The sequence below is a fragment of the Citrus clementina genome, unplaced genomic scaffold (assembly GCF_000493195.1).
Source record: "Citrus clementina cultivar Clemenules unplaced genomic scaffold, Citrus_clementina_v1.0 scaffold_9, whole genome shotgun sequence".
Classification (NCBI taxonomy): Eukaryota; Viridiplantae; Streptophyta; class Magnoliopsida; order Sapindales; family Rutaceae; genus Citrus; species Citrus x clementina.
The window spans coordinates 30,377,640-30,399,164 of NW_006261964.1; the positions used below are offsets into that span (position 1 = coordinate 30,377,640).

The 21,525-nt window shown below is 36.2% G+C and overlaps 3 protein-coding genes and 1 non-coding gene across 5 annotated transcripts; 3 read left to right on the plus strand and 1 right to left on the minus strand.

The window, feature by feature from the left end:
- Positions 1-109: 109 nt before the first annotated feature.
- LOC18032013 (plastidial pyruvate kinase 4, chloroplastic) lies at positions 110-4,162 on the minus strand. 2 transcript variants are annotated; one of them, XM_006422103.2, is made up of 5 exons: positions 4,074-4,162; positions 3,717-3,817; positions 3,188-3,600; positions 954-2,570; positions 110-287 (listed from the first exon to the last, which is right to left on the minus strand). In XM_006422103.2, the coding sequence occupies exons 2-5, from the start codon at positions 3,780-3,782 to the stop codon at positions 149-151; spliced, it is 2,235 nt and encodes a 744-aa protein (XP_006422166.1). In that variant the 5' UTR covers positions 3,783-3,817; positions 4,074-4,162; the 3' UTR covers positions 110-148. The 2 variants fall into 2 exon arrangements, with proteins under 2 accessions (XP_006422166.1, XP_024045868.1); XM_024190100.1 differs by lacking the exon at positions 4,074-4,162 and adding an exon at positions 3,942-3,958.
- A 1,245-nt stretch (positions 4,163-5,407) lies between these two features.
- LOC18033105 (cyclic nucleotide-gated ion channel 1) lies at positions 5,408-8,381 on the plus strand. Its single transcript, XM_006422104.2, has 6 exons — positions 5,408-6,034; positions 6,210-6,401; positions 6,502-6,782; positions 6,942-7,053; positions 7,193-7,414; positions 7,714-8,381. The coding sequence occupies exons 1-6, from the start codon at positions 5,804-5,806 to the stop codon at positions 8,089-8,091; spliced, it is 1,416 nt and encodes a 471-aa protein (XP_006422167.1). The 5' UTR covers positions 5,408-5,803; the 3' UTR covers positions 8,092-8,381.
- A 1,449-nt stretch (positions 8,382-9,830) lies between these two features.
- Positions 9,831-12,377, plus strand: LOC18033406 (cyclic nucleotide-gated ion channel 1; the record flags this gene model as incomplete). The annotated part of the gene is made up of 6 exons (XM_006422107.2): positions 9,831-10,055; positions 10,279-10,470; positions 10,571-10,851; positions 11,021-11,132; positions 11,274-11,495; positions 11,881-12,377. Coding segments are annotated over 6 exons (1,410 nt in total), but the record flags the coding sequence as incomplete, so codon positions are not given.
- A 2,906-nt stretch (positions 12,378-15,283) lies between these two features.
- LOC112095522 lies at positions 15,284-15,420 on the plus strand. Its single transcript, XR_002903898.1, has one exon. It is a non-coding gene; the product is annotated as a small nucleolar RNA Z247 (small nucleolar RNA).
- Positions 15,421-21,525: the final 6,105 nt, after the last annotated feature.

Below are 21,525 nucleotides of genomic sequence, written 5' to 3' on the forward strand. Positions count from 1 at the left end.
AGTATGAGCAAGTTTTCTATTAAAATAAATGATATACACAAAATTTGAGATACCGATCCTCTTTTGACGGCCCCAGTCTGAAGAGAAAAATGTTGCTGCTCATTTATACAACTGTGCTATCCACTACATCTAAGAAAATAAATTATCACTAAAAGAAATGGCTAGATGGTAGAAGAGGCTTCATCAGGTCTGCTTTCATCTGTGCAGTGTTGATGTGGAGGATTTTATCCAAAGTTGAAACAGCTTCTACAACATGTTTTCCTTTGTTTAGCATTACACAACTTGCCCTGTCAAAACAAAGGACACCACTTAATCATCATCTGTGTAATTAGCTTAATATAATTTTTTTTTCTTTTTTGGTCCTAGACAATGGAAAGGTAAAGGCTTCACCGCTGTAAAACTTCTGTCATGAGTAAAATAAAAAAATAGACTGGTGCACATATTCAAAGAGAAAAAAACCAAAAAATGGACTGGTGCACATGTTCAAAGAGAAGGATTGATTTGCCCTTAGCATTAGAAATCAAACGATGTTAGCACGATTTTCGTCCACAAATTCTAATATTCTTATCCGAACCTCAAAATTTCACTTGCACTGGTTGCTTCATCAATTTTCAGCCTAAATGCCACTGGCCAAGATGTCCTGACACTTCTGATTTGGAGATAACTCTCGAAACGTGAGTTCTACAAAGGCCGAATGAAGAGACTAACCATTATAAAAATAGGTTTGACTTGCAAAACAAGTATTCGCTGGTTATAATATTAAGAAACTATTGATATTACTGCTCTTAGGCCGGGGAAGATTTCTAAATTTTGGTTGGATGGGTGCTCACATGCCCAACTAAACATAGCAACATAAGAAATACTTTATTATAACTATGCTCGAGGAACAATTAAAATCATTTTTTTGAGTGTCAATTAAAATTGCCAGGGTGAATAACAATTTGAACATTTACCTCCTTGCACTAGCAACATCAGTAATCTCAGCTCTGGTAGGTACACCAAACTTGACAAGCGACTCCAGCACCTGAGTAGCCCAAATGACTGGTACATGGGCAGCACCACAAATAGACAAAATTTCTTCTTGCATATCGGCCAGCCTTTCCCATCCACACTCTACCGCAAGATCACCTCTGGCAATCATAACACCCAGAGGATTTGAAGACTTCATAGCCTCCAAGAGTATATGAGGCAACCTCTCAAACCCACTCTTTGTCTCAATTTTCAAAACAACTCCCAGATTCTGAACCTTTCGTTTCTCCAGTTCTTTACGAAGCATGGCAATGTCACAACTATCTCGGACAAAAGAAATGCCCACCATGTCAGCATGTGAGGCTACAAATTCAAGATCCATCAGATCCTTTGTCGTAAGGCCTTCAAAATGAATATTGCTTTTTGGGATGTTTATGGATTTTCCTGATCCAAGTTTAGTACCTCGAGGACCGGCATGAGTAATTGACACAACAATCTCTGAAATACTTGCTCCTTGGATTAAACCCCAAATCTTTCCATCATCAAAAGCTATAGGCTCTCCAGGTTTGACTGAATCAAACAGACAGCTAGAAGAACAGGTTATCCTATGAGCACTGCTTATGGGCTCAGAAGATTCATCTTGTTCACATGAACTATCTCGTGATATGGTTAGCAAGTCTCCAACTCTTAGTCGGATAAATGGCTCAACAGCAGGGACATCCACCACTTGTGCTGCAGGGAACCTAATTTTTTTTCCTTTACGATGCAACTCTGTTCCAGACTGGACATAAGCAGTCCTAGAACACTCTGCCACAAACCCAGTGCCAGAAAAAAAATGAAACTGTCTAGATATCTTGAGCATCCTTTTCTTACCTCTTGCATCCGAAAACTTCAAGATATGACCAACCTGAAGCTCACTGAGAAATTTTTTATCATCTATGAATAGAACTGCATCAGGAGATAAATGAGATGGAGGAGGACCTGCATCTTTGTGAGACAGCCAAACTTGAGAGGGCAAGATCACATTTCCAGTTGCATTCTTCTTGGGGGATATTTTAATTATGCATGGACCAGGCTTCAAGTTGCCTGTGCGGAGTTTTGGTCCAGCTAAATCCATAAGAATTTGACATGGCATTTCAAGCATTTGAGAACTTGTTTTCACTCTTCTGATAATCTCACTCCAAATGCTGGGGTTTCCATGTGCACAATTGATCCGAATAATGGAGGCACCAGCCTTGAGAATGTCAGATATTTCACTTTCACTAGCTTCTTGTCCAACTGTTACCATGATGTGATTGGTTTGGTTATGTCGAAGTGGACCCAACAACAACTCTTTATTGGCGGACAGTTTTTTACCCAATGCCTGTATCATGAAGTTCCCGTTTTCTTCTTGGTATAATATGCTCTCTTGGGTGTTCAGAGAACTGGACTTCTGGTTATCCAACAATTGTATTCCTGCTGTAAGACTTGCAAGTATGTATGAATTGATAGACTCCAAATTTAAAAGACTGTTACAAGAAAGATCTTCCTTGAGCTGCTCAAGGTCAAGGCACCTCAAAGCTAGATAATGAATTAAGTTTCTTGCACTATCCGAGTAGTGTCTGCCAGGACAAAAATGCCAAAACATCAAAGAGTTATTTTCCTAAACAAACAACAGTATTTTATGTACTCTTAAAATTTTCCAAAACGTAAGTACCAAGTTTATATTGCCGAAACAGAATATAACACGTAAGTACCATCAGACAATTTAAATATAAGACTGAACAAGCATGTACACCATCAAATTATTAAAGGATAACTCATGTATGCCTAAACAAAAATCAACATCCACATTAATGCATCCATAAGTTAGCCACTCATTTTATTCAGTGCATGAAATGGGGATAGGTAAATGAATAGACAAAGAACTCACCATATAAAAGTGAACACAGGACCACTAACCAAACAGCATTCATGAGTTGAACAGTTTAACAAAATAATCCAAAGGGCAAAAAGAGATGATAAGTATCACAGAATTAATAAATAGAAGCAATCGAAGACTTCGAGAATGAGAAACAAAAGAAACATAAAAGCCTATTTCAGCAGTCCACCGCAGGTGGTCCTATCAATTTTTTAAGATAAGCTGCTACAATTTCCCCACAGCAAGCACTAGAGAATACACACAAATGCTGTGCACAATAAATCTAAAAAAGAATCCCCAAATAGAAGAGAAGCACACCTGTGACATAATTTGAGTCGAGAAGCATTCCATCGCTCAGAGGCTAACAGATGTAAGTGAACAGCTTTTAGTTTGTCAAGAATGCTTCCTTGGCTTTTCAGATTCTCAATACTCTGAGAGATGTCATCTTCTAAGCATGAAATGGAGGCAACAACTTCCACGTCTGAGTATTTAGAACTTGCATTATTATCCAAATGCAAAGCCATGGTATCAAGATTACAATCGCGGGAAGCTGCTTTCTTAGCTTCATCATTTTCATTCGGTATGGCATAAGCTAAGGTCCTCCGTCTAAGGTCTCTCCTACATGTTGCTAATAACCGAACAACATGAACAGCCTGCCTTACATTAAGCCCACACGGAAGACGAGTGCACTTCCTCCTTGGCTTTGAAAATGAAATCTCTAGAAAATCAACCTGAAAAGTAGAAAATTGATCCCATGTGGACAAATGCAAACTCTAAAAATCACAAAAGGGTACTAACAAAAAGGACAGTTTATAGAATCCATATAAAAAGGTAAAACGATAATTACATTGTTTAAACTGTTTCTCCGAGCAGAAACCCCAGCAGAAAGTGAAGAGATTGTCATCTCATTCATTCACCAATACCCAACAACATATAAGAACCAAGCACCTAACACAAACACGATATTGAATGAATCTTAATAAAAAAAAAAATCAATGCACGAATGTACGAGAACTGTAATTAAAAATTTAATAATTGCGAAACCAAAATGAACAGCAAGAAGCAAACAAACCCCTAAAAGCTTTAATCTTTAATTTGTTTTACCATTAATATACAAAACCAAAGAAACCGAAGCCTGTTCAAGTACCTGGTAGAATCAGAAATGCATTTGTTTTTAAACAAAAAAGGGTGTTAAAAATTGTACCTTTAACGACTTTTGAAGGAGTGAGAAATTGTTTATGCAAAGCACTTGTAAAAGGGTTTGTGAAATTTTTATTTGTTATTGAGTTCAACACTTTCTGCCGCGAGAGAGGGAGAGAAAACCAGAAGGGATATAATGAGATAGGGGAGTGTGGTCAGCACGTGCAAGATTCGTTCATGTGTGACACGTGGCGGAATCTTTAATGATGTAACTCTACATCAACGAGATTACAAATGCAGATGAAGATACCTTAATCGTACTTTGTTTGCCTGCCATGGACGTATATTGCAGTGTAATTTTAATATTACAGAGGGTTTAAAATATTTGATCAAGTATTTTAGTGTGTTAATGTATGATAGTAGTCCCAATTATTTAGTACGATTGTAAATATTATAATGGTAATGTTTGATTTAATATCAGTAATAATTTAAAAAAAAAAAGTAACAACTAGCACAATTTTCAAACTTGACAAAAGCTACCTCTAACATCGAAGGAGAACTGTAAAAGTGAAAAATACAATATTATTGGCAAACAGTAATTACAGTATGACATTAAAATTTATATACAAAGTATCTAGACTTCTATTACCTAATTTGTATACTACAATCTAGACATCATGACATAGTCAGAGAATCAACAAAAGACCATGAAATTTAATCATTTAATATGCTCATATAGTTAAGTCTAAATGAGAGGTAGCCAGAAAAGTTTTTCAACATACAATATAATTTCGTATCTTAATATAATTCAGCTGACTGTGAATATGTTTTGCACCCGCAGTCACCTGAGTTCGAATGATAATAAAGGGTAATGATTAGTGTTTAGCGAATGAGATTTTTCACCTCCATTTTAAACCTTTATTAGTATAATACAATTTCAAAAAAAAATTAAATAACAATATATGACCATTGATTTATTTTTACCCAAAATTCGGTGTTTGAACTAGCAGCAAGTGCGTGCAATTTTTGAACTAGAGATGAGTACTGAAATTTTCAAAATTTTAACACTCAAATGGGATATTTTTATCAATTTAAAGGAAGTAAGGTCAGAGGTCTTCAAAAATTTTCTAAAACCAGCCGGGACAGCAGGCCCCAACTGGTCCTACCATTGCAAGACTAATGAACCGCAGATTGAGATTATGGATATGGATAAGTTCTAACCCAGTACGGCTCAAGTCGCAACCATTAGTTGCCTGCAGCCATAACTCAATCAAAAGGTGCTATAAAAATTACGTATTTATTGATTTTTTTGATTGATTATGTAAAAAGTCAAATGTCTTTTTTAATTGAAGGAAACTGAAGTGCTGATTCGCGAAGGATCCACCTGTATTTAATTGAAGGAAACTGAATTTAAGTTTTGCTTCAATTACTTTTAATTTTCCTTCGTAAGCGAATTGTATATTAATTTGATGGTATACTTATAGAATCCTACTGAACTTATGATCAGGCTATATTTTATTACAATTATTGTATATGGTGACCGTGATGAAGATGATTTTTTTTCTTTTTCCCAAGGTCTCGGTACTTGAATTTAGAGGAAGGAACGTCGAGACTGGTTTCTGGTGTTGAAATGAACAGGACCAGTAGGAGCATGAGAGGAGTAAGAGAAATAAATGTTTGTGGAGTTCCATTTCTCTGTATTCCGCGGGGTGAAGTAAGAGAAATAACTGCTTTTGGTGTTCCATTTCTCTGGATTCCGCTGCATGAGGCTTTCTGGCTGTGTTGTTGTATTCAATGGTATTGGATCCTGTTTTCTTGTACATTCCTGTGACCAACGATGGGAAAAAGTGCTTCCAATTTGACAGATGGGTGATGAGTGTGGCTATTGCTGAACGTTCAGCATTTGGTATTTGGTATTTGACAAATAGAACTTCAGAAATACGGGAGAGTATACATCGAAATTATAGCAAATCTCTGTTGCCCGTCTTCCTACTTGATCTCGCCATCATTCTTCCACTCCCACAGGTCATTGTTTGTTCTGTCAACTTTTAATTTGTTTGTTCCAACTTGCGAAGGAGGGGCACACACGCACACCTCTGACCGCCCAAAGTAATTTATGTTGGATTCCTAGCAAGCATGTATAGGTTGTATTTTGTACGGTTAATATATATATTTTTTTTAATATCTACAAACTATTCAGGTGTTGGTGCTTCTAGCTTATAGTCAAAGAATTAGTGGCCAGGAATTTTTCTCTCTGATGAACCTGTTTCTTGTACAACATGGGTTAAAGGTTATCCGATTGGCTAAATTGATTACAGAATGGAAGAATTCATATAACCTTAATAAATGGGCCAATCTGACGTTCAATTTCGGTTACCTACATGCTGCTAATGTAAGTTTACTTGCCTCTCAACTCTCCAAAATGTTCTATTTCTCTTTACTGTTTTTTTGGGTAATTTATAGTTCCCGGGATCTACTTGATGGTTCTTTAGGTGTTTGGATCATTATGGTACTTTTTCGCCGTACAAAGAAAGGCTGAATGTTGGAAGAAAGCCTGCACAGATTTTACCAGATGTGGCCTCCTTCCTTTACACTGTGATGACAGTTTAACAAACTACACATTTTCTAGTGATTTTTGCTCTACAAAGACTCAAAATGCAACTATCTATGATTTTGGGATATTCCGTGATGCTATTCAATCTGGTGTTTTGGATCAAAACAATTTTTTTCGGAGGTACTTGCCTTGTTTTCAATGGAGCCTGCAAACTCTCAGGTTAAGTTGTGAATATACATCATTCTTCTTGTAACAATCTTTTTGTGTACGCCTTTCTTTGTTTTTTGTGCATATATTAAAGCATACGTATTTTTGTGTTTTTTATCAATTAAACTCAAAACATTGGTTCTAACACATTTGTGGGTTTGACTTTTGCAGTTGTTTTGGTCAAGGTCTCCCGTTAAGTACCAATGTCTTGGAAAACATCTTTGTAATTTCAATTACCATCACTGGGGTAGTGTTGTTTTTCTTTTTGATTGGAAAGGTTCAGGTTGGTGTACCTTATGTTTTCATTTTTTTTCTTTTAATCATCTGCATCTTGTCTCTCAAAATTGGTTTTTATGATTGATTAAGAGGAAGCGCAATAAATTTTACTTTTCTATGAACCATGATTCTTGGGCAATGTGCAGTCTGAAACGTCAAAAGTATATGAGATAAGACAGAAGGTACGAGAAATAGACCGGTGGCTGCCCTTTGGAAAGCTCCCTAAGAAACTCCAAAAGGAGATCAAGGAAGATCAGACGTCGAAATTGCAAACCACGGGTGTTGACGTAGAGTATATGGTGAATCATCTTCCAAGGCACCTCAGAAAGAACATAAAACAGAAGCTCTGCTTAGACTTGCTAAAAAAAGTGAGTGAGAAATCTTTACAACTATATTTGTGTCTGCTATTCGTTAATTTGTGAAATTGACAAAGGAGAACTAATAAAAATATTTTGCATAGTTTTGAAAGCGCAATCGCTAAAGTCCACATCACCTCAACGTGAACTCAAACCTGATATGTTTTAGTGTTAGGGAATGAATCTCATTTCAGCTGAGATAGTTCTAGATCACATTTTATTTTCAATTTTCTTCATTCAGAAGCTGAATTTCATTATCAGCATCATGCCTTTTAGATTATAGTAACGATATTGGATGTATGTTTGTATAGGTAGAAGAGTTTGGAAACTGGAGTCATTCATCGTTGGAGACACTGTGTGATGTTGTGAAGCCAGTCGTCTTCACAGAGCGCTCTTACGTTCTCCGGGAGGGAAACCCAATTGATCAAATGCTCTTCGTGCTGCAAGGCAAGTTATGGACCTACACTTCCAGGAGCATAACTGGATTCTCAAGCAATTCTGGTAACCTGAACAACCATCTGGAAGATGGTGACTTTTCTGGAGAAGAACTCATTGCTTGGGCAAAGGCTGACCGCGACTCATCCAACCTCCCTATATCAACTAAAACAATTCAAGCTCTTACAAATGTTGAAGCATTTGTTCTTATGGCAGATGATTTAAAGCAGGTACTATTGAATATTGATCATTAAGCAAAACATTGCACTGGATGTATACATGTATTCTGACAAACTAGATGGAGTGCACAAGCGTCCGCACAAGGAACGCCACCATCCAACCTCCCTATATCAACTAAAACAATTCAAGCTCTTACAAATGTTGAAGCATTTGTTCTTATGGCAGATGATTTAAAGCAGGTACTATTGAATATTGATCATTAAGCAAAACATTGCACTGGATGTATACATGTATTCTGACAAACTAGATGGAGTGCACAAGCGTCCGCACAAGGAACGCCACCATCGCCATCTACAATAATATTTGGGCGTTCAGATCTGGTACAGCAACGTTAGTATTTTAGGCCTTGTTCATGATCTTAATTAAGGACCTATCTCAATAATAAATTTGGACGAAAGTATTTGAGTTTGAGATATTAGAAACCGAAGCCTGATACAGTTGATGTGTATATATATGAAGTTAGCAAAACTCCTTTATAGTGTTTGATTATATATAGTGTTTGAAATTAAATTTAAGGATTAGTCTTTAACAAATGAGATTTCTTATCTCCATTTAAGGATTAGTCTTTAACAAATGAGATTTCTTATCTCCATTTAAAACCTTTATTAGTATAATACAATTTCAAAAAAAATTTAAATAACAATATATGACCCTTGATTTATTTTTTACACAAAATTTCAGTGTTTGAACTAGCAGAAAGTAAGTTCAATTTGTGAACTAGAGATGAGCACTGAACTTTTCATAATTTTAACACTCAAATGGGATATTTTTATAAATTCTAAGGAAGAAAGGTCAGTGGTCATCAAAAAGTTTCTAAAACCACCTGGGACACAGGCCCCAACTGTTCCTACCATTGCTCAAATTTGTAATAGGCATCGTGACATTGTTCACAAGTTTGGATTTGGATCCTTAACAAGTTCATATTTCTAAGGCTTATATTTATCTTGAGCAAAAAGCACAAAGATCCAATTCTACTAGTGAGCAAAAAGCACAAAGGGACGTGATAGAGTTGCAGCCTCTTGGGGCCAAAATTTTGGTTAATGAACCGTAGATTGAGATTATGCATATGGATAAGTTCTAACCTCAAGTCGTAGCTATTAGTTGCCTCCGGCCCCAGCTCAATCAACAGGTGCTACAGAAATTACATAATTATTGAATTTTTTTTTTTTTTGGTTGTTTGATTGATTGTGTAAGAAGTCAATGTCTTGAGGAACCACAGTGCGTAGATATTTATTAGCGCATAGGATAAGCATGCTCTGAACTCCGAAGACTCAGCCACTGAAGTGATGATTTGTGAAGGATCCACCTGTATTTAATTGAAGGAAACTGAAATTAAGCTTCGCTTCATTTACTTAAATTTTCCTTCCCCTTGGTTGATTATGTAAGCCTTAAGCGAGTTGTTTATTAATTTGACGATATACGTATAGAGCCTTACTGAGCTGAGGTACAGGCCATATGTTATTACAATTATTGTATATGGTGATGACGATGAAGTTGATTTTATTTTTTCAGGTCTCAGCACTCGAATTTAGAGGAAGGAACGCCGAGACTGGTTGCTGGTGTTGAAATGGACAGCATCAGTAGGAGCGAGAGAGAAGCAACAGTATCTGCTTTTCGAACTGTGATCGAAAGCTTGGGTAATGGAGAAAAAACATCTCTTCGGCAGATTCGTAATCTGCCGAGACGTTTCCTGGATGCTACGAGACGTTACCCGGATGCTAATTTTTGGCTGATTTATGTGTATTCCATAATATTTGATCCTGTTTTCTTGTACCTTCCCGTGATCAACGATGGCAAAAAGTGCTTCCAATTTGACATAGCCCTTATGATTTTGGTTATTGTTGAACGTACAGCATATGATATATTGTTTTTGATGAAAAAAGCTTTACGAATAGGGGAGAATGTACATCGAAATTTTAGCAAATCTCGGTTGGCCGTCTTCCTATTTGATCTCGCCTTCATTTTTCCACTCCCACAGGTAAATGTTTGTTCTGTCGTACTTTTTACTTATTTGTTCCAACTAGCCAAGCAAGGGCACACGCGCATACCTATGGGCGCCCAAAAGTAATTTATGTTGGATTCCTAGCAAGCACGCATAGGTTGTAATTTGTACGATTAATTTCCATTTTTTTTTTTCCTTTTCATATGGAATCATATTTCATAATTGATAATTCTATCTTTATGGTGTACAAACTGTTCAGGTGTTGGTGCTTCTAGTTTATAATCGACTAATGAATGTCCAGCAATTTTTCCATGTGATGAACCTGTTTATCGTCCAACATTTGCTAAAGGTTAAGCGATTGTATGCATTGATTAAAAAAAGGAAGAATTCATATAAGCATACTAAATGGGCCAGACTTACGTTCAATCTCTTTTACCTACATGCTGCTAATGTAAGTTTACTTGCCTCCCAAGTCTCCAATATATTCTATTTCTCTTTACTCTTTTTTGGGTAATTTATAATTCCTGATGATCTACTTGATGGTTGTTTAGGGGTTTGGAGCATTATGGTACTTTTTTGCTCTACAAAGAAAGACCGAATGTTGGAGGAAAGCCTGCACAGGTTCTACCAAATGCCGTCTCCTTCCTTTGCACTGTGACAACAGTTTAACAAACTACACATTTTCTAATGATTTTTGCTCTACAAAGACTCAAAATGCAACTATCTATGATTTTGGGATATACGTTGATGCTATTAATTCTGGTGTTATGGAGCAAAACAGTTTATCTCTGAGGTTCTTGCTTTGTATTCGATGGAGCCTGCAAAATCTCAGGTTAAGTTGTGGATATACATCATTCTCCTTGTAACAATCTTTGTGCATATGCCTTTCTATGTTTTTTGGGCATAAAATTACGCATACGTATTTTTATGTTTTTTTAGCAATTAAACTCAAAAACATTGGTTCTAAATTTCTAATAAATTTGTGGGTTTGACTTTTGCAGTTCTTTTGGTCAAGGTCTCCCATTCAGTACTAATGTCTTGGAAAACTTCTTTGTGATTTCAATTACCATCACTGGAGTAGTGCTGTTTTTCTTCTTGATTGGAAAGGTCCAGGTTGGTGTATCTTTATTTTATGTTATTTTATTTTTTTCTCGTCTGATTCTTGTCTCTTAAAATTGGTTCTTTATGCTTGATTGAGATGAAGCGCAATAAATTTTAATTTTCCATAAACCATTATTCTCGCGCAATGTGCAGTATGAAATGTCAAAAGCAGAGGAGATAAGACAGAAGGTACAAGAAATACACCAGTGGCCGCCCTTTGGAAAGCTCCCTAAGGAACTCCAAAAGAAGGTCAGGAGACATGCGGCATCCAAATTGCGAGGAACCACAGGGGTTGATGTAGAAATGGTGAATAATCTTCCAGAGGACCTCAGAAAGAGCATAAAACAAAACCTCTGCTTAGACCTGCTAAAAAATGTGAGTAAGAAATCTTTACAACTATATTTGTCCCTCCTACTTCTGAATTTGTGGAACTGACAAAGAAGAGGCTGGCAACATATAAACAGCAATCCGAAAAACTAATGAAAATATTTTCCTCTTCTTTAACTCAATCGAATAAACTCAAGGGTAAATGTTTGTAACTATTTGAACTTCTGCATGGTTTTGAAAGCGCAATAGCTAAGGTTCACATCACCTCAATGGAAACTCAAGCCTGACATGTGTTTAGTGATGGGGAATGAATCTCATTTTAGCTGAGATAGTTCTAGATCAATTTTTATTCTCTTCATTCAGAAGCTGAATTTCATTATCAGCATCGAGCCTTCTAGATTATAGTAATGATATTGGATGTATGTTTGTTTAGGCAGAAGAGTTTGGAAAGCAGGATGTTTCATCGTTGAAGAAACTGTGTGATGTTGTGAAGCCAGTTGTCTTCACAGCGCGCTCTTACATTCTCCAGGAGGGAAACCCAATTGATCAAATGCTCTTCGTGCTGCAAGGCAAGTTATGGACCTACACTTCCAGGAGCATAGCTGGATCCTCAAGCAATTCTGGTAACCTGAACAACCATCTGGAAGATGGTGACTCTGCTGGAGAAGAACTCATTGCTTGGGCGAAGGCTGACCGCGACTCATCCAACCTCCCTCTATCAACTAAAACAATTCAAGCTCTTACAAATGTTGAAGCATTTGTTCTAATGGCAGATGATTTGAAGCAGTTGCTTTTGAATATTGATCATTAAGCAAAACAATGCAGCTCGCTGCATACAAGTATTCCGACAAACTAGAAAGAATGCACAAGCGTCCGCACAATGAACGCCACCATCGCCATCTACAATAATATTTTGGGCATTCAGATCTGGTGCAGCAACGTTAGTATTTTAGGCCTTGTTCATGATCTTAATTAAGGACCTATCTCAAGAATAAATTTGGACGAGAGTATTTTGAGTTTGAGATATTAGAAACCGATGCCTGATACGGTTGATGTGTATATATAAAGCTATCAAAACTCCTCTACAGTGTTGATTATATATATATATATTTATGCTAATTTCAAGTTCGGATTGCAGTATGGAGCAAAGTTTTCATGTTTCAACCGACGATTCATTTTGTTCCATTTTAAAATCACACTAATTTGCATATAATGCGTCCCTGATTTTAATATTTATTCCATATTATAATGGTTTTTGAGGATGAGAGAGTCCGTGCCCTCGTTGAAAATTTCATTAATCGACCCATTGCTGAGATGGCCATTGGCAAAACTACTGTAATAAAAGAAAATCTAACTTCACCCATAATCATATGACTTTCATCTAGTTTAAAAGTAAGCTATTAAAATAAGTGGTCATCTGTTATATACAAAGTGCTTTACCCGTGTAAACTCCTTGTATGAGCATATTGAACTTATAACTTCTGAGATTAGTGCCCGACAGATACCTTCGAATTCAATTTTTTTGCAGTTCTTTTGGTCAAGGTCTCCAAACAAGTGCCAATCCATGGGAAAACATCTTTGCAGTTTGCATTAGTGTATCTAGCATGTGGCTACTTGTTATTTTTGTTGGACAAATCCTGGTTCATCATTTTTTTTTTTTTATCTCCAAGATAGTTTTATCTGCTGCTTAAGATGAAGCGCAGTGACTTTTAATTTCTATGGACTCTAGTCTTTTTGAAACAGACTTATTCACAGTCAGTCTGAACTTGTAAGACCAGTGGGGATGACACAGAAGGGGACAGAGTTAGGGCAGTGGCTGCCCTATAGAAAGCTTTCTCTAAAACTTCAACAGCCGATTCAGTACCTGCTATACCAATTGCAAGAAACCATTGGTTTTGATATAGAAAGTTTGATCAATCGTCTTCCAAAGGACCTTGGAAGGGAGATAAAATATGAACTCTGCTTAGAACTCCTCAAGAAAGTGGGTTTTAATTTTATTATTGCTGTTATTATCCAATAGAACTGCTCTGCTTTGTACATCATTGTGAGTTCTATTCAATACCACATTATAATTGCTTGAGATGGTACGTCTGTATTCTCATTGTTGTTCTTGTATGTAATCAAGATGGGAAAATTTGGAAAGTGGAAGAGAGCATTGCTGGAGGATCTGTGTGATTTTGTTCAGCCAGTTACCTACATGGGGCACGCTTACATTGTCCATGAAGGAGACCCAATTGATAAGGCACTTTTGGTGGTGCAAGGTAAGCTACGGATCTACAACTCCGGAAATGTAACAAAAGCCTCCCCAGGCACTAATAATTATCTTAAAGATGGCGACATTTGTGGAGAAGAACTTGTCGCTTGGGTTCAGGATGCTTGCACTACAATTGACCATTTTTCATCTGACCTCCCTACCTCAACAGGAACCATTCAAGCACTTACAAAAGTTGAAGCCTTTGTTCTCACAGCCGATGATTTATTACTCTTTGAGCAGAAACGAGTAGCTCCATTCATTAAAGCAGCTCGATTTTTAAAATTATTCCAGGACATTGTAAAAAGAATTTTCTCATTTTCTGGTAGCCATGGACAGATCGATACTCAGGTGTAAGGGCAAACCAACAATGCTTCAGCCTGCCATCTCAACCAGAGCTATTCAAGCATAAAGTTGAAGCCTTTTGTCTATGGCTGATGACTTGAAAAATGTGTCACTCATTAAGCCTAGTCGGGCAGCTCTATTCATCCAAGCAACTTGATTCATAAAATTGCTCATGGGCGCTGTGAAAGGAACTTAATTTCTCTCATTCTACAAGGAATGCAGAAACGTCTAGACAGAGCGCCCCACAATTACGTGTGCATTTGAGGCAGCTGCGCTGCAATATCCTCCTAGAATATAGGCAGCTGCTCCCTGTTAAGGAAGCAGAGTAGTCAGTGGAGCAGAGGATTGCAACACCTGCAGCTTGCTGTTACAGGTTGATGACATGGCTTGCCAGCTGGAGCCTGGTGGTTATATAGTCTCTTGCACACGTGAAGATTAGTAGGTTTGTTATAGTATTTCTTGTGCTTGTAATTCAGTTTTAATTAGTTATAACCAGCTGATTAGCACTTGCAATTAGTTGAGAATTAGTTCTAATTACTACTGATGTATATAAACAGAAGTATGTACAGATTCAGTCAATTAATGACTTGAGATAATAAAAACGAAGAAAGAGTTTTAGAATTCTCTTATTTTCCCTTAAGTTTTTTCTGTTTCCAAACATCATTGAATTCTTACTTGGTATCAGAGCCAGCCAATAATGGCGTCTGTTAATCTTGCTTCTTCTTCCTCAATTTAAACTCTTAATCATGCTACAAATTCAACAACTGTTTCCTTTACCTTTAACACACCAGTCAAGCTTGATCAGTCCAATTATCTCATATGGCGATCTCAAGTCCTAGCCTCAATTCGTGGAAACAGGCTCGAAAAGTTTATTGATAATGCAGTCACTCCACCTCCATCTCATATAGCTCAGAGAGTTGATGATAAACTCAGATCTGTAAAGAATCCAGAATTCACAACATGGAGATCTCAAGATCAAGTGATGCTTGGATGGCTGCTCTCTTCAATGAGTGAAGGAATCATTAGTCTAGTGTTCAACCTGGAAACATCACTTGAAGTGTGGAAAACTATTAAGGTACAATTTGGCTCGCAGTCTAAATCCAGACTTTTACATCTAAGATACATGATGAATTCAACAAGGAAAGATATGATGAATTCAACAAAAAAAGATGATATGAAAATCACAGACTATTTTATTAAGATGAAAAACATAGCTGATAATATGGCTGCAGCAGGAAGTGCTTTAAGTAGTGATAATCTGATTTTACATGTATTATCTAGCCTAGGACCAGATTATAATTCAGTAGCTACTTACATTACTGGTCAAGTAGGAGTTGGTAAAATGAATGTAAATGAAGCCTATGCTATGTTGTTAACTCAAGAGGCTAGGATTGAACAACAATCACAAATGCTTGCTGGTGTGGATATGAAAAACAATTTTTGAGGCAAATTATGCTCAAAATAGAGGAGTTAAGAAGGGAAACATATCAGGTGGAAGAGGTTTTGGTGGTTATGGCTATAACTCTGGGTTTGGAAATGGTGGTTATTACAAAGGAAACTTTGGCACTGAATCTACTAGTGGTGGTACTGGTTTTAATAGTCAGTTCAAAGGTTATCAATCTGGTAATCAAATAGGAGGAGGAGGAGGAAACTAGAACAATAACACTGGAGTTAACAATTTTAACAATGGGAAACCACCTATGAACTCTAAACCTCAGTGGAATACTTCAAAACCTACCTGCTAAATCTGCCTCAAGCCTGGACATACTGCAAACATTTGTTGGAAGCTGGAAGAATTCATTGCTTTAGGCTCTTACAGATCACCTCCAAATAGAGGACCAAAGGCTGCCTATTTAGCCAACATGGATGCTCCAGCTGATACTAATTAGTATCTTGACAGTGGTGCTACACACCACCTCACTAATGATATGAGCAATATGAATATGGCTGAACCTTTTACAGGTACTTCTAAACTTGTCATTGGTAATGGTGTTGGTTTATTCATAACACATACAGGTTCTGCTGTTTTGAGAATGAAAAGCTCTATAAATCATGTTGATCTTAAGCTAAACAATATTCTTCTTGTGCCTAAAATAACCAAAAACCTGATATGTATATCAAAACTAACCAGAGATAATGATGTTGTGGTAGAATTTACTAATGATTTCTGTTTTGTTAAGGACAAGGTGAGGAATTTGATCATGCTGCAGGGCAAAGCTGAAAAAGGATTGTACAGATTGCTATTTGTCTCCTCAAATAAAACCTCTCCTTATCTGTCAAACCAAGGTCTTTTTGCTCATGTTCAGTCAGATGTCTCAACTCAACCTATTTCCATGTTTTCTGTTGTTGATTCTAAATGTCAAAATAAAATTGCTTCTCAGTTACAAACTGAAGCACAATGTAGTCAAAACTCAGATTGTATGTTGAGTACTATGGTTTTACACCAAAGATTAGGTCATCCCAATGCTAGAGTGTTGAATCATGTTATCAATTCTTGTCCATCTTTTAAAACCATCGATGGTAATAAAGGTTTTGATTCTTGTGATGCTTGTAAGTTGGGAAAAATGCACAAACTTCATTTTCCAGTAACTGAAACCAAAACAAAAAATGCACTTGAAATCTTACATACAGATCTATGGGGGCCTGCTCTTACACTTTCTATACAAGGATATAAATATTATATCAGCTTTGTAGATGATTACACAAGATTCACCTGGATCTTTCCTTTAAAAACCAAAGTTGAAGCATTTCCAGTGTTCAAAGTTTTCAAAGCTCAAGTAGAGAAACAATTAGATAAACCTATCAAGTGTCTTCAATCTGATTGGGGTGGTGAGTATAGATCACTTGTTCATTTTCTTTAAACAGAGGGGATTCAGTTTAGACACTCCTATCCATATACTCACAATCAAAATGGACTTGTGGAAAGAAAACATAGACACATCACTGAGTTGGGTTTAACCTTGCTTGCACAAGCCAAGTTACCTATAAAATTTTGGTGGGATTCTTTTCATACAGCTACCCACATTATAAACAAACTTCCAACTCCTGTTCTTTCCTTGAAAACCCCTTATGAATATCTATTCCATCAAAAACCAGACTATCCATTTCTCAAAACTTTTGGTTGTGCTTGTTTTCCTTTCTTAAGAGATTGCAATCATCACAAGTTTCACTTCCATACTTCTAAATGTGTTTTCTTAGGATACAGCCCTTTACACAAAGGCTACAAGTGTCTTCATCCATCAGGAAGAATTTACATAGCTAGTCATGTTTTTTTTTATGAAACTTCCTTTCCATATTCTACTGATTCTACCTTCTTACAGTCTATGCCATCTAAATCTTCTGACTTCCTTTATAATTCCTTACAAGTATATCACATCTCAGTTCCTAATAGCAATCAGAATCCTTTAGCAGCTGCTCCTGCAGATACAGATTCTCATGCCTCCAGTTCTACTCACAACATCATCTCTCTTCCTATTCCTACATCACAAGTAATTTCCACCTCACTGATTTCACCAAATAATACTATATCTTCACCCATTGTCCACACAACATCACCAGCTGCTACCATAAACATTATACCAAACACTACAACTTCACCTGCAATACTACAAAATTCACCTTCCAGATCACTTCCCTCAGCTACAACCATAAACACTCATTCTATGATTACTAGAGCTAAAGCTGGCATATTCAAACCAAAGGCCTTCTTGACAGATCATAACAGCCTAGAACCTTCCAATGCTGGAGAAGTCTTATCTGATACTAAGTGGAAGGCAGCAATGCAAGATGAATATAATGCTCTCATTAGAAACAAAACCTGGAGCTTAGTACCAATGAATCCCGAATACAAGTTAGTAGGCTGCAAGTGGGTTTTTAGAACTAAATACAATACTGATGGTTCAGTCTCTAAGTACAAAGCTCGCTTAGTTGCAAAAGGGTTTCACCAAACTGCTGGGATAGATTACTCAGAAACTTTTAGTCCTGTAGTGAAATCTTCTACTGTCAGGGTTATTCTTAGCTTGGCAGTCATGCAAGGCTAGAATGTTAGACAAATTGATGCCAATAACGCATTTCTTAATGGGGATCTCATTGAGGATGTGTACATGCAACAGCCAGAGGGTTTTGTTTCAGAGGGAGGATACATCTGTAAACTAAACAAAGCTCTTTATGACTTAAAACAAGCTCCAAGAGCCTGGTATGATAAGTTTAAGGGATGTCTTACAAGTTGGAAATTCACTAATTCTAAGGCTGATACTTCTCTGTTTATTAGGCATGATGTCAAAGGCATAATTCTTGTCTTAATATATGTGGATGACATTCTGATCACTGGACCAGATTCAGACTTGCTGGAATCTTTTATTGCTAAGCTCAGCAAAGTTTTTGCATTAAAAGACTTGGGTCTAGTAACATATTTCCTTGGTGTAGAAGTCAGCTATACAGATCATGGAATGCACTTCCCTCAGACCAAGTACATCAAGGATCTGCTGTCCAAAGCCTCAATGCAAGACTACAAAGGAACTGACACTCCTTTCAGCACAGGCTACAAGTTGGAAAGGTCAACAAAAGGCTTATTGGGTGCTGAATTTGAGAATCCAACCCTCTATAGAAGCATTGTTGGAGGTTTGCAATACTTAATCTTAACCACACCAGACATTGCATATTTAGTGCATAAGCTTAGTCAGTACCTCAGTGCTCCTACACTTCAACACTGGTTAGCTTGTAAAAAAGTGCTCAGATACCTTCAAGCTACTGTCACATATGGTCTCTATATTTAGCAGGAGGGAACTCTGGAAACTATAGGACTAACAGGATATTCAGATGCTGATTGGGCATGTGATATTGATGCCAAAAAATCCATTGGAGCATATTGCATTTTCCTTGGTAATAATTTGGTTTCCTGGTCTTCAAAAAAGCAAGCCATTGTAGCAAAATCTAGTACTGAGAGTGAATACAGAGCCTTGTCAGCAGCCAGCTCTAAACTTTCTTGGCTGCAATCATTATTCTCTGAGCTCAACATCACAAAATTACCAACTTCTGTTCTATGGTGTGATAACCAGAGTGCTGGAGATCTACCTAGAAATCTAGTTTTTCACTCAAAATCAAAACACATAGAGCTAGACATTCATTATATTAGAGACAAGGTTCTTAACAAAGAATTGGAAGTGAGGTACATTCCCACTAAAGAGCAAGTTGCAGATGTTCTTACTAAGCCCCTGTCATTTCCTAAGTTTAGTTATTTTCGTTCCAAGCTCAATGTGTTCAACAGACCCTTGAGCTTGAGAGGGGATGTTAAGGAAGCTCACATGAGCAGAGTAGTCAGTGGAGCAGAGGATTGCAACACCTGCAGCTTGCTGTTACAGGTTGATGACATGGCTTGCCAGCTGGAGCCTGGTGGTTATATAGTCTCTTGCACACATGAAGATTAGTAGAGTTTGTTATAGTATTTATTGTGCTTGTAATTCAGTTTTAATTAGTTATAACCAGCTGATTAGCACTTGCAATTAGTTGAGAATCAGTTCTAATTACTACTGATGTATATAAACAGAAGTATGTACAGATTCAGTCAATTAATGACTTGAGATAATAAAAACGAAGAAAGAGTTTTAGAATTCTCTTATTTTCCCTTAAGTTTTTTCTGTTTCCAAACATCATTGAATTCTTACTCTCCCCCAAACATACCCTATGTCTAGGCAGCTTGTGGAACCTCATTTTATTGCTAAAGAAAAATAGGCTGGTCACACCCTATGCTTGTTATAATAAGCTTATTGTCATTGATTTTTATTTTAAATACAAATTACATCTCGTTTCTAAGCTATTGAATAAATCTCGTGAAAGTAGTTTGTACACTGACTATTGTTGTTACATATATTTGGAAATTTAGAGAACTATTGATGGCTTTATGGTCCCTGCGTTTTGCTTTCCGCTGCAAGAATTTAAGGCCAGTATGATGCATAAAAGAGAAAGTTTTAAGTAGAAATGGGGCAGATTATTATATATTTTCAAGATTTTTTCCCCTCCAATTTCGGTGAGTTTAATTAACCAAGGTTGATTCACACAACGGAGAGGGGAAAAAAAAAATAGGGTTCAAGTTTTATCAATTTTCATCCACAACATGGGTCCCTTTGAAAAACGGTCAGTGGTGTTGGATCACCGATCATTTAGTCCAAAGTAAACCATTCAAAGAAAAATTTGTCTATTGTCTGTCGACAGTATCGTCCCGTTATTGCACACTTCTTTTTGTCCTGAGCTAGCTCTTGATTGAATAGTTAGATCTGAACTAACATTTTTTTTTTTCGTGGCTGACTAAAGAAGACAAAGACTCTTATCAAATTGCCCGTAGTGGAAAAATTTTAGGTAGCGCGGTACAAAAATTTAGTAAGATAGGATTAGATGGGGCCATAGATAACACAGCACAAATGTCACACGTAAGACTGCAAAATCCAAGTCTTTCAAAAGTAAATTTGGCTGTGGGTATTTGTGATTAATCCTTGAACCGAAAAATTAGAAATTGCTCTAAAAATTGTAGAGCTAGAAAAAAGTAGAAATTAGTGCAGAACACTCTATATTAAATAATTTAATAGAAGAAAGATTAGAAAATACAAAATTTCTAGTAGATTGCACATCTCCATTAGACCCTATAATAATAATTAAAAAAAGTAAGTGTTAGATATTACACTCTTACGTACTTATCTATAGTAAAACATAATTACAATAGGCAACTAAATTTATTAGATCATATGAAAATGTAATTTTAAAAATTAGAAATAAACTAGAATAGTTAAAGAATTAGTTTATGAATTTTCAAAAACTAGCATATTTGGATTTACAAATTAGTAGTCATAGGAAAATAAAATTAAACTTAATCATAATATAGAGCATTTAGAAAATCAATATAAACATATTCCATATACGAGTAATGGTCAACAATAGACTTAATAATTAATCTTGGACAGCACTTAGAAGTTAAACTAGAAAAGCTTAAAGAACTAGTATTACGGTTAGGACAATTTTTTGAAGCAAGTAACATAAAATACACAAAGAAAGAATTTAGACTATATTAAAGAGTCATTAGCTGATTTTAATAGTCAAATTACAAGGTTCGGTAATAAAAAAGAAATAATAGAATTAATAAAATTATTAGACATAAAAGCACCTAAACTAGTAGAATTATAAATCAAAAGTCTTGTAAAAGTTTTAAAAGTTGAAATAAAAATATTAAAAATACACAAAGAGATTTACAAATACAATTAAATTCAATAAAATTAATAGTAAATGAATGAGTTTAGATAAACCGTTAATAGAGTTCCACAAACATTTATCTGTAGTAAAAAAGTAGGATATAATTTTATTTTAGGATTAAATTTTATATTAGAAGATAACAGTAGTATATTAACAACTACTAATGAGATAAATTTCTTTAAAAAATCAACATTTGTACAACCTAAATTTGAGATGCATATTTTGCCTTACGAAAAGAAATCA